The 13,447-nt window shown below is 43.8% G+C and overlaps 1 protein-coding gene across 9 annotated transcripts in view; it reads right to left on the bottom strand.

The window, feature by feature from the left end:
* The window catches only part of CADM1 (cell adhesion molecule 1), a 277,005-nt gene that overhangs the window by 55,029 nt on the left and 208,529 nt on the right, over window positions 1-13,447 (bottom strand). For 5 of the 9 annotated variants that reach the window (XM_042470968.1, XM_042470970.1, XM_042470972.1 and 2 more), the window contains exons 4-5: window positions 11,918-12,055; window positions 9,339-9,494 (exon numbers count right to left, since the gene is read on the bottom strand). In XM_042470968.1, coding sequence (XP_042326902.1) covers window positions 9,339-9,494; window positions 11,918-12,055 — 294 coding nt within the window. Of the gene's footprint in view, window positions 1-9,338; window positions 9,498-11,917; window positions 12,056-13,447 lie in introns of all 9 variants that reach the window. The other 4 variants (XM_042470967.1, XM_042470969.1, XM_042470971.1 and 1 more) reach the window with 1 other exon arrangement.

Here is a 13,447-nt window from a genome sequence, read left to right as displayed (position 1 = left end):
AGTGGCACAACTCAAGGGAAGATTGACACACTAATGCCCCATTGAAATCAGCGGAACCGGGGGGGGGGGGGATCTCAACTCTGCCTTCCACTCTTGCTGATTTTTAAAGGACTTAAGTGGGCCTCGCTTTCTGGGTGCAAAGGTAGCTTTGCTTGCATCCGGATGCCGTGCCCAACACTTTCTCCTCCACAGCATCCAGGAGTTGGGCCAAAGAGCCACTTAGCTGTGAGAGATCAGAAATTCATTTGGAAACGGTGTTTCTTTTGCTCATGAAATACAGCCATGGCTAAACCTCTGGGCTGGCTATGCTTATGGAGAAAGCTCCTGGGCCAGTGTTTGCAACCAGAACGAAAGCCATAGCTCTGGTGGATTCATCAGGGTGGCTGCACCAGGGTGGCAACCCACAGGATCAGTATTTGTGTATGGACATTTGCATCAGATATAACTTGGATCATACAGGTTGAGTCTCCCTTATCCAAATGCACATGACCAGAAGCTTTTTGGATTTCAGATTCTGGAATATTTACATATACAGTGGGCTTTTCCTATACACAACGCTCTCCCTCGCATATGGGAAAAACCACCTATGCTGGAATCCTATGGAAGTGGACGGTGGCATGGGCGTGCCTGCGGTGCCCATGTCATTTTGTCTGTCAGCGTTTGCCGTCCGTGGATGGCGCAGGCATACTGTATGTAGTGAGATATCTTGGAGATGGGACTCAAGTTTAAACACAAAATTCATTTGTTTCATATATATTCTATACACATAGCCTGAAGGTAGTTTGAGACATACTGTTTTTAATAATTTTGTGCATGGAACATAGAGTCTGCGTACACTGAACCCTCAGAAAGCAAAGGTGTCACTATCTCAGCCAGACAAAGGTTTGGATTTTGGATTATTTGGGATTTCAGAATCCCACATAAGGGAGACTCAACCTGTAAACATTAGAATAACCCTGGAGCGAGCCTCTATCCAGGGTTAATGTACCTTGCAGATGGACTGCCTCCCTGTGTCTGCTACCCCAAATGTTTTAATTGCAACTTTTAAAAAAATGGCCTCATTGGAGTAAGTTGGGTATACATTTTTGCCCTGTTTTTTCACTTCCCTAACCTGATTTAGTTACTTCAAGGTTTTTGTTTGTTTTTTTTGGTGGGTGGAAAGGTCCATTCTGGGCCTCAAATGGTCTAAAGGAGCATGCAGGGGCATTTTGAGTGTGTGTGTGTGATATATATTCCAAGGAGCTGTCTCTTGTGTCCTCAACCCACGTTGTCTGTGATGGTGGTGGAACTGAGAGAAAGATTTCACCTGAGGTTCTTAAAAATCGGGCATGGTTGCAATCTGAAGACAAGACCTTTCCGAACCAAAATGTGGTCTTCCCCTCCAGATGCCAACACATACCTTTTGGACATAAATCTATACCAAATTTTGGACAGAAACATTATCTAATGAGAGGAATGCTGAGCTGGAGCAAGGAGAAAGCAAACACATTTCTCCAGTCTTACAATAAAGCAAATGGAGGAAACAGAGACAGTCAGAAGGTTAGGAAGCGCCACGTTCCTTTTGCCCGATGGTGCTGTTGTTGATACTCATCTCCAACAGAATGACAAGTGCTGAAGACAGAAAGCACAGCTTTCGTGGGAGACGCAGGGTTCGTTTTTCATCTCCTCTCTTTTTCGTTGGAGATGCCCTACACGCACCTTGTTAAAACAGGCGGCAAGGGGGCTGTGAAGCCCGCGGCCGCTTGCCACCAATTAGATGTCACATTAACAGTTTGCAGCAGAAAAGAAGAGCCGGCAAGGAAAAGCCCTGCACCAAGCAACCTGTTGTGATCCGTTCCAGTTCTCCTAAAAAAGGATTGTTTCCCTTTTTATTCCTGAACACAAAGCTTGGGGAAGAAGAACAGAGGCTCCCCAGCTCAGGCTGGAGTGTAATTATTTCCCATTTCAAACCATTTAGACTCCACATTTTGCAGCGAGGCTGAGAGCGATGCTCAGAAGACCGGCCCTGGCGTTACTCTATACCCTTCCTTCGTTTGCGGCAACATTCCTCCGAGAAAGCCTTATTAATGAGCTCGCAAACGAGCATCCAACTGGGAAATGTCACAAACAAGAGAGGCTAATGCTCCAGAAAATCAAATAACTGAACACTCGGCTGATTGTGGTGCCTTTCATATTTACAATAATAGCAATAATAATATTAGGGCGGGGGGGATAAAAAAACTCCTTTAAATAGCATATTCTGAAAGGGTCAACACCTCACTGAACAAAACAACTCATTTATTTATGTTCAGAAATCTCCAGATGATAAATTATATTGATGTTAATCACTTCGCTGCGTAGTATTGCAATTAATATTTGCACTCGTCGGAAACAGGCGGGTTATTAAGGCACAAAGCATTAAGGCATATGGCTGGGTTCTTTTTTCTCCCCATCTTTCTCTCTCTTTCTCTCTCTCTTCTCCCCCTCCTTTTGTAAACATAATTGGGCACCAGGAATTCTCTTGGTAAGCACAACAAACAGAGGTTATCGCTGTTTCCCTGGGTATATATTTTTACAAACACGCATGTAGACATTATAAATACTGTGTTCCATTAATTATGACTTAACTCTGCATTACTGCTCCTGTGGCTTGAAGAAGTGGAGCTGCCTATTGCAAAGAAAGGAGAGGAAAAACAATCCAAAGCAAGCAATGGAGAGCTTCTCCTTCCTTCCTTCCTTCCACATAAAAGCATTCAGGGTTGAATACCCTCCTCTCTACTCCTTCCCTGCTCATTTACTTGAAGCCCTTAATGATGCCTTAATGTATTTTGATGCTCCATTTCACTTTTTAAAAATTATATTTACACATAGCCTCCTTCACAGACCACATGGGAAGCTGTGAATTTATGCATAGTGTTGTGTGTTTGTGTGTACAGTCATCTAATGTTGGGCATACTGACCTAAACTGATCCCTGCAACAACACAATGCACCTGTCAGATCTCAGTGGATCGAGTGGTGACCATCACTCAAGCATAAAGGAAACCACCATGACGTGTCCTTAAAGTAGATGCGCATCGACATGAGTTACGCTTCTGAAATCATTACTAAGATACTACATTTTGTGCTACGTTATTGTTGTTGACAGACATGTCATGCCGCATTATTCATACTGTCTGGGATCTAGCTGCTGTCTTACGCATGCGTCAGTTTCCTTGCGCAAGTGTTTGTGTTCTTCTGGCCATTGTGCAACGGACATATCCAATCCATAGTTAAGCGAGTTCCAGAAAGGTAAAATATTTCACATGCTTCTGTGCATTCTTGGATGGTGCGTAATTCTTCATCAGTAACTTTCTAAGGCCCACTTGATTCAATGAAATGGCAAAAAGAGCCATTGCAGAATAAGCCATTTTTTTTCCCAATTCTGGGAGAAAGGTAGGATATAAATCCAATAAATAAAGAATTAGATAAGTGCATTTCCAAACTGTACTGTGGCTCAGTAAGGAGGTACACTGGCAGATACACAACCAGCTGCAGCAGAAAAGTGAAGTAGTGTACAACCGCTGTGTAACTTGCATTAGCATAGATTTGCAGTACAGGACCTCGGTATGTGCGTGTCTTTGGCAGCACAACTGCAGACATAATTTTTACCACTAGAAAGCATAATCAGTTCAGGACCACATGCAACCTCCCAAGGACCTTTTTTTATAGCCCCCACCATTTCCAGAATCCCTGCACTGATATTTTTCTGGACAAAAGAGAAGACAAATTGCCGCCCCTGGAGGCCTCCTTGCAAAACAACGGTACCTTTTGAACAGGTTGCAAGGTGTTACGTTTGACACCAAAAGTGGACCTGGGGATATTTTAGGTTGGCTGTTCCATTTGTTTGGTTGTCCACTTCTGCCAAGTATCAGGGCAAAACAGTGGTTTCCAGACTTGCTGCATTTGCCCACCCCTGATCTAGGTAAAGGACAATCTTGTGCAGGACAGTTTAGCTGAATTTCTGATATATATATATCTGTTCTGCTATGCTGCTACCCAGCAGGGCTCAGCGATGCAGCCGATAAAACCGCTCAACAAACAAGTTTCTCGAAGTTCTTGCTCATGGTGAAGCCGATATGAATAAAAATAAAATCCATAATTTCATTTGAGCTGGTAGCATGAAAAGTAAGTTTAAATGAAATGTTCATAAAACCTTAAGTTAAATAGGTCAAACTTGTCAGCCTGCGATCTCGCACGCTGGCTTCCAACAAAGTGAATTTGTGCAGCGGGAGGCTGACTTCTAATGGAATTACTGACAGGCCTAGAACAATAGCTGCCGCAGGTCTGTGGATGAAGTCTCCTCTTACAAACACGGCGATTACCATATTCAAGGGGGCTCTTGTCAGATGCAAAGCTCAGTCATCTAAATCAAGGTTTACCATACCAGTTCAAAAGCTCACCCTCCCTTTCCTACCCTGAGTAGGTGCATGAGTTAGAGACTCCCCTAATGAATTGCAAAAAGAATGGGCACTCCAAACTCAAGGCATAACTATATGGAAGGAGAAATATAATCCTTGCTTGTTCCTTCCTGCGTGGTTATTGCCCTCACAGTAATTTTGCTCTGATGCCTAGAATTTGCACTGCATGAATTGGTGCAAAACAGGGATTCCAAAAATCAAAAAGAAAAATTAAGGAGGCGTAATCCAAGCACCTACCACCCCTTTCTGTCCGTTCTACTGTTTTCAATAGCTGCAGAACATACAAAAGCAGGGAACAGGGCATGCTTGCAACCAAAGATCTTTAGACCTGCAGATGCACACATGTGCTGGAGAGGTCTGGTTCCCTTTGACTCACCACAAGAAGGCATCTACTCTGTGACTTGAAGGCTGGCCAGTTGTCTCGAGCAGATGCGAGTTGTTGCTGTTTGCCGACTTTAGTGTTTCCGACTTTATGGCAACTGTAAGGTGGATCTATCGTGGGGCTTTCCTAGCAAGCTTCTTCATAGGGAGGATGTTTGTTGCCTTTGTATGGAGGATGTGTTTCACCAGCATCCGTCTCTGTTTCAAGAAACTTCTCCATCCTTCTGAACGCTTCCAAGGAGAGGTGGAAGGAGGAGACCTTGGAAATGCGAGTCTAACTTGCCACATTGCCATTCCACGACGCCTTCTCTAGCTCAGCTCCCTTACTGCCACCTGCTCTTCTACAAATGTTAACATGTGTCTGAATATTCAGGACTTTGAGCAAACAATAATTAGCTCACTGCCTCGAAAAAGCTCCATAGATAATTTGAATTTTGCCTGCTAATACCTTCTCTTTTATTACCGGCCACTTCCTACTGAATTCTATCTCATGCTAAGTACACCAAAGTGACAAAACCACTTGCTGTGACAGCGCATTCATTGGTGCGGCACTCCGAATCACAGAGGCAGGTGCCGGAAAGGGAACGCTTGGGCCAGGTTGCATGAGCCAGGTGGTGACAGGTAATGTTCAGGACCTGTCAAGCTCCTTCCCTTCAAAAACTGCCTCTCCTCCATCCTCTTTATGAGTCCAAATTTGGGAACGTGGCCAACATCAAGACACCGTCCGCCTAAGACCACTTGTCCATGACAGAGTGGTCAGCCACTATGTGCAAAGTGACATTTTGGAGGGCTACACTTTTGCTTTGATAGCTACTTTCTGGGTCCAGAAAGCTTATTGAGAGAATGCAGTAATAAAGCTTTATTTTGTAGGTCCTGTTTCTTGGAAAGACTTGGTGTGGAGTCAAGGGCCGTTCTTCTCTGGACAACTAGCACAGAAGTGGACCGTGCTTCTCTCTATGTACCTCTGTGGCACTGGGGTGCCAAGGGGATGAATGGGTCACCCACATTGCAATGTTAAAGATTTCCAGTTATTGGGAGGAAAGGAAGAGAAAGAGTAGCTCCAGGACCACACTGTCCCCAATTCAAGAAGAACATGGAAGTGACAGATCACCTTCTTGCTAAATGATTTTGGGTGCAGGCCACTGGGAAGTTCTCCTGCACAGCTACCATTACAACAAAAAGGGACTCCATTCTCTTGTGTGGCATCCATTTGCTTCAAGGAAGCTTGGGCATACAAAGATAGAGATGTAGATGCCTAAATACCCCAATGGCACTCGATCCCATCTGATCTTGGAAGCCAAGCAAGGTCAGCCTAGTTAATACTTGGAGGAGAAACTGCTAATGAGTGCCAGGGGCTGAAGGCAGTATTTCAGAGGAAGGAACTGGCAAGACAACCTCAGAGGATTCCTTGTCTAAGCAAACCCTATGAAGTTCATGAAGTCACCATAAGTCAACAGTCAGACACACAGACATAGACACAGATATAGATACAATCTGAAAGCTGTATTATCAGAGTCAGTGCAGAAAATCAGTGCAGAATGGCCAAGAGGCAGAGACAATTACTATATACATCCTATGATCTGGGCACCAGTAAGACTTGGAAGGATATGTACTGATCTAGACCAAAGAGCCGTGTGTGTGTGTGTGTGTGTGTGTGTGTGTGTGTCTGTGTGTGTCTGTGTCTGTGTCTGTGTGTGCAGTGTAAATTTTACTCTTATACTTGAGTGGTGGTTGTGTTATTCTCCACCTCTGTTGAATCTCAACTTACTGCATACCCATGAACATGCTTTCTGTTGCCGCACTGCTATTGAACGTTCACGAATCAAGTGGTACATTGAAGTCACTGGAGAGTAGTTATGCATAATTTGAGAATGCACTCCCGCCTGTGCAAGAGCTTGACTTATGGGACTCTGCTTATGCAACTGTGAATTGAATGGGGATGATACGCCATGGCCCAAAAATTACAACCACATGCGCAAGGGAGCATGTTGTGCAAAATGCAAACAAAATGCCCCCCAAAACCTGACTCATCCTAGCCCAAATCTTCCAACACCCTAAACTGGGGGTTTTGCTGTTGGTAAAGAAATGAGAGTCAAACTGGCCAAGTCAATCCACTGGTAGATTACTAGGTACCTTCAACCCATCTGTGTGTTATGGGTCAGACATGGATCTCACCTTGGTGGCCTCACCAAAACTCAAAACTCACTAGTCTGACCAGGTTTCCATATCAACAAATAGGCAGCATTGCAACATTTCAGGAAATTCTATTTTTGCGTCCAGGTTGAGCTTTCTTTCCCACCTTTGTGTACATATGTGCATCTCTGTTTTGTGTCTGTGGTTAAGCTTTTTTGATCAGACCTCACAAAGGTGCTAATGTATTATTAAAGCTAATGGAGCTCTACAAGAAAATGTTAATGGACATTAAGTTTGCATAAATGAATTACACATTAGCACAGTGGCAAGACAGCTACAATCTGCCAATTTGGGTAGTAGCTGATGGTTTTTTGTTTTCCCATTATAGGGACATTATTTTCCCAATACTTCCAGGCGATATGAAAATTGTAAGCAGAATGCTCATAATGGAACAACATAATGAAGTAGAAGAAGTAAATTAATACGGGGGTGGGGAGGCGGTTCTTTGTGTAATGTTATGGTCGAGCTGCATATACAAAAGATATTCTGAATCCTCTCCTGATCGCACAGGCTTCCTTTCTGCTCCTTTGTGAAAAAGGAAGAGCTGCAGGAAGAAGAGAGGCGCTCTGCTTAAATCTTCCTTGCTACAGGTCCATTGTCCAACTAAAAATACAGTACCTGACACTGCGTGCAGCAAAGACCAAGTCTACCCACTTCCATTGGCATTCCTGCTACAGACCCAAGCCATCCCAGATGCCACGATTCTGGGCACCATTTCAATAGACGTAGCAAGGATGCAAAGTACTCTGAATGGCCAGCCCTCCTCCAGTCCTCTTTCTGCTTGGAGTCACAACTTAAGGACAAAACTAGCAAGTTAGCTAGTGTGATCCAAAATAGGTTATATAGACAATATTTATACTACATGATGATACATATCTTAAAGGCATCAGATCCTACCCGACCTTGGAAGCTAAGCAGGGTCAGCACTGGCTTGTCCTGGAATGGGGGACTGCCAATGTATCTCAGGTATTGGAGGATGTATTTCAGAGGAAGGAACAGGCAAAAGCACTTCTGGGTGTTCCTTGCCTAAGAAAATGCTTTGAAAAATTCATGGGGCCACCATAAGTCAACAGGTGACTCAAAGACACATACACACACATGCATGATGATGCTTTTTGAGCATTCAGAACCTCTTCCTATAAAGCAAAACACATGCCTTCAAATTGCCTGCCACTCTATGGTGAACCCATGAATTTCATCTGGTTTTCCATGGCAAGGTATATTCAGAGGTGGTTGGTTGCTGCCTTCCTCTGAATATAGCTTACACAGCAATTGATATTCCCTGGCATATTTCAAACAATACCAAATATTTCAAACAATACCAAAAATCCCAAAGTATGCCTTGTGGTGGTTTAAAAAAATAAACATAAAAAATAATCATGCAGGAGGAGAAAAGTGAAGTTAAGAGTAAAAGGTCTGCCTCTTTCTTGTTTCAGATAGTACAGAGAGGGTCCAAGCAGAGATAAAGTTGATATCCTTGCCCCCCACAAAATGAGGCAGTTAAGCAATGGGAACAAAAGCAGCAAAAGAAGGCAGTAATATGTATTTTCTCCATTTACAGCCACAGTGTGTCTCTTTTTGAGACCTGGGTTTGCAAATCCAAGTCCCAGTTTAAAAGGATAACTGTCCATTCTCTTCTACTTTGCTCAGCAGCTAAAACACCATATGCTCCCAGTGATTCCTACTGTGGCCCTGAAAGAATATGACAGCAGCAGAAAGGAGATCTGTGGGCTTTCTTTGGCTTTGGTTTGCAACATCCAGGAACAGCCAGTGCTTCCTGCACAAAGCCTTGATTTGGTGCCATGCAGTGCTTGAAAAGGCAAAGAGCCATGGCCAGTCCCAGGCCAACAGGTGCAACTAAAGTGAGATTCAAATTTGGGACTTGCAGCCTCACAGCTTATCATCTTAGGCTCAAGTCAACAGTAGGGCTTTGGAGACCAGAAAAGGTGTTGAAATGTGTTTCAGTTACTATGCGGTGCAGGCATTCAGCCCTGCTTTGCAAGTCTCCAAAGTTTGTGGAAGCAAACATAACAAAGGCCAATCCACAAAGTCAACATGCCTTGAAGGAACTGTATACGGTTGGCCCAAGAACTGAGAAACTAGCTTCTGCGGCCAATTCAAATTGCAAAACAAGCATAAAAACTCTTTTAAGCAACATTCAGTATTTCAGAATCTGAAACGTAACAGAACGAGATGAAAACCAAATGCAATGTATTTAAGGGAGGGAAAAAAAAACACCCACATAATTGCCTAATGAACAGCTCTGAATTTTTTCCCAGCTTTACAGGGTAGATGGGTTGAATAGGGGAGATGATTCTGGTACTCACACATTACATCTAGGTAGTACTTGGTCTGCAAGTCTTTGACGGCAGGGTGGTCTACCTGACAGATGACCGGAACCCCATCATCTTCTCGCTTGACCTTCAGCGAAAGCTGGCTGGTCACTGTGTACATGTCTGACCACTGCTCAACTTCTGTTTTGCCTGCTGGACAGAGAGAAATGGGGAAGCAAGGAAGCAAATAAGTGGCAAACGACTGGACCTGTGCCATCCAAGGCCTGTTCTGTACCATCCTCACTTGTGTAGGATTTACCTCTGAGGCACACGCTACTACTTGCATACAAAGACACAGCTAGGGGCTTTGCTCCATTTAGCATGCCTGTTCTAAACATTATGTGTACTTTTGCCATTCTTTTTTTTTTAATGACTCTTATACTTACTATTATAAAGGTGCTTACTTGTACTCAAGGTCTTACTGAATCAAACCTTTTTCTGCAATAGATCTTAATGTAACCACAGTTGGCATTTTATGCCGCTCATGCAGTGAGGTACTCTGGGTCTAACTCAACAAGTGGAAATTGTTTTGTAAAGCAAAAAAGAAACACACACACACACACACAGTTGAAACCAGTGAGTATCCACTGAAATCCGCAGAAGAAGCTGAAGATACATCTCAAAATGCACCAGACTTGGCTGTTTTAATATGTCAAAAGCCCACTGTGTTGCACCCTCTGTGTACCTTTAAGGCCTTCTTTAGGAAGCTATTTAGAATCAAACCCGAGAAATTTCCAAAGAAGGAAGCATTTACTGGACAAGGGAAAACTGGAACGTGTCTGGCCTTGTGACTAACAGCACAGCCATCATAAGCACACACAAGTGGCAAAATCGTGGAAGAATACAGAGATAAAATACTCCTGGCAGATGCCCATCCAACCCCTCTTGAAAGAGTTACAAAGAAGGAGAAATCTGCTTTCCATCAAGGGCTGAATAGCTCTCAGTTCTTTGGATGTTTAGGTGGGATGGGTCTCCAGTTTCTTCTGTGGATTACCAGAAATGCACTAGGTGATCCCACTTCAATAGTATCAAATAGGATCTCAGGTTTCATAAAGTCCCAAAATTTTAACACAACTTGAACTATTTTGGGTATCCTGATGGTTTAGATGAATGAAGGAGAAAGGACATGCTCATCTTGGTTGAGTGCAAGCATTCCTGCCTACCAGTCTCAACCTGGTTTTCAAAGAGAAAATGTGTGTAAGGACATGGAAGGGAGCATAGGGAAATGTATGCTCTAAGGGATACTAAATTACATTGCAACAGAGTCACACTGGCCAAGGTCTATTTTGAGTAATGCATAGGAACAAGAATGGCTTGAACTCGTACCCTTAAGTTGGCTACCAGATGCAAAGGGAAAGCGGAGCCCACCTCTGCCACATGTTACTACACATCAAATCTACAGCGCTTGGCAACGAGGATTACGAATTCCAGGATGCCTTCCAAACACTTAAGTCAATGGAGCCAGAAATCCTCCACCCCTCTTCCTCCGACGCCATTGCCAAAAGCCATCATCAATAATTAAGTGGGAAAGTGACTCCGTGGATTTACATAATTAAAAGTAGTAATTAAAATATTTAAACAGTGGTATTGTCAAAGACCAGCAAACTACAGCGGAGGTGGGCTGGAGGAGAAGCCTCCTTGAGGGACCTCCTGTCAAAAAAAGAAGCTGGCAAGAAGACAAGGGGGAACGAAGAAGAGGATGAGGTGATGGAGCAGGGAAAGGAGGAGAAGCCCAGCACCATTCAGAGGGCTGGTGATTGCCTTTAAAACCTACACTGCTTCAGCCAAGGCTCTCTGATGGATCATATTGTCCAGGCCCTGAGATCCCCAGGAGAGGTCCTTCTTTCAGTCCCATCGTCATCCCAACCAGAGCTGGTGGGGATGCAAGAAGCAGGGTCTTCTCAGGGCTGCCCCCAGACTTGGATTTGTCCCCATGGAGGACAAAAGGGTCCCCCCTTGGCTACCCTTCCATTAGCAGATGAAGACTTTTTAATTCCAAGAGCCTTTTTCGAACATAAGCCTTTTTGGGAAAGAGGGTGCTTACAATTCTAACTGCTGTTAAGTTTAAGGCTTTAATGGCCGGCATCCATAGTTTTTTGTGGGGTTTTTTGGGCTCTGTGGCCATGTTCTAGAAGAGATTATTACTGACGTTTCATCAGTATCTGTGACTGGTATCTTCAGAGAAATCTCTGAAATCTTCTCTGAAGATGCCAGCGAAATGTCAGGAATAAACTCTTCTAAAACATGGCCACAGAGCCCAAAAAACCCACATTTTTAAAAATTGCTGTTTATCATTTTTATGGGTATGTTTTAAATAGCATGATTCTATTTCAATGTTGCATTTCTTTACATTTTTAGCACTGAAAGGTGCGTCGGGTTCCAATCTTGGAGGGGAAAAAAGCAGGACACCAAGCGTGGGAATTTGTGATTCACTTCACAGTGGTCTTTCTGAAAGTCTATCTGGCTTACTGGCTCTTCAGCAATGAAACAAGTGGGCAACTGTACAACCGCTTCACGGGATTGACTAAGGAGTGTGTGTGTGTGTGTTGTGTGTGGGGAGGTGTTGGGTCTACCAGATAGCTCCTTGCTCCCTTTGAACCATCTGATCGTCGTGGCTGGTCTGCTGGCCATGGCTGTGCAATTCAGCTCTATCTCTTCTCCTTCCATTGCCGTCTCTTTCTGGGATTCGATCCTCAAGTTGCGTGGTGGAACTGGAAGGACACAGAATGAAAACAAAATAAGGAAAGTTCAGTATGCTGTGATCGGCTGAGATGACTACATTTACAGGGAAACCAGAGGTTTCAGTGAATCTGAGAACATACCCCATGGAAGAAGTCCTTCTCAAGTTCGACCTTGCTTTGCAATAGTTTTGCTGCCTAAGCAAAGCCTAACACGGGAAAGAGGTCTTGCTGTATTTTAAAACCACACCGCACCTTTTCCCTCTTGTTATATGTTTGTCTTATGGTAACTGATAAACAAAATAAATAATAACAAATAATAAATAACTCTGTCTTAGGATTTTCTTGGCAAGATGTCTTCTGAGGAGCTTTGCCTGCAACTAAACCCCAGCGGATACCAAAGGCCCCTACTGTATTAAACCAGGCTTTAAAATGAAGATTTTAAATGACATTCATATAAAAAAGTAGGCACCTGCTTGCTCTCTCTCTTAGACACACGTTGATGATTCTGATGAAGCACTTGCATGACTCAAGTATGAATAATATGCAGGGTTTATTTTTTTAAGGAGATAAACAAGTGTGTATAAAATATATTAGGTGATAAAGGGAGCTCAACGAGGCTCATCAGGAAACAAAGCAGTTGGCACACTGCTGATTCTGGTGCGCACCGTACCAACACAACATCTCAAAAATATGTAGGCGGGGAAGCTTGTGACAATGGCGCATGACCTGTGGAAGGGCAATTGCACCAGACAACATTTTAGTCTTCTCCTGGGGAAATGGGAGACCCTTAACTGAAATGCCATGCACCCCAAGGCATGACCTGCAAGCTCCCATATTGCTCTGTCTTCTAGTTAAGGTCCTCTGCCAGGCAAGAGAAAGGAGTACAGCATGCCTGCACCGTACGCAGGCTTGCCATACGCAGATTTGAGGTTACGCGGATGGTGATTCCTAATATGGCTTCACCATACACGGGATGATCCCCGCGTAAGGCAAGAGTGCACTGTAGTAAGAGAGCATCCACTGAAATCTCTCAGCAGACTTAAACATACATCTACTAAATATCTAGTTTGGGTTACAAGAGAAAGGGAGGGGAATCATAATGCAACAGTGCCAGGAAATGACTCTCCCAAGTAGAGGTAACTGAACTTGAAATTCACACTCCAAGCTAATTTTAAACACCTTTCCAAGGTATAATAACATACTAAGAATGGAATCTCATTAAATTGTGAGGTGGTGGGGGATAGAGGGGGGGAGAAGAAGAGGGGAGAATCCGTGTAACTAATCAGCAAGTGTGATCTCACTTTGTGATTGCTTGTTGCAATTCTCGTTACCGGAGTCACGGGAGGCAGCATTAATCTGGAGGCACGGCAGTTACGGCATTAGCAACCATTAGCGACGGATAGCGTAATCCCATGTTTGCAA

Source organism: Sceloporus undulatus, chromosome 6 (assembly GCF_019175285.1).
Source record: "Sceloporus undulatus isolate JIND9_A2432 ecotype Alabama chromosome 6, SceUnd_v1.1, whole genome shotgun sequence".
NCBI classification, from domain to species: Eukaryota; Metazoa; Chordata; class Lepidosauria; order Squamata; family Phrynosomatidae; genus Sceloporus; species Sceloporus undulatus.
This window is presented reverse-complemented; position numbering and strand designations above follow the sequence as displayed.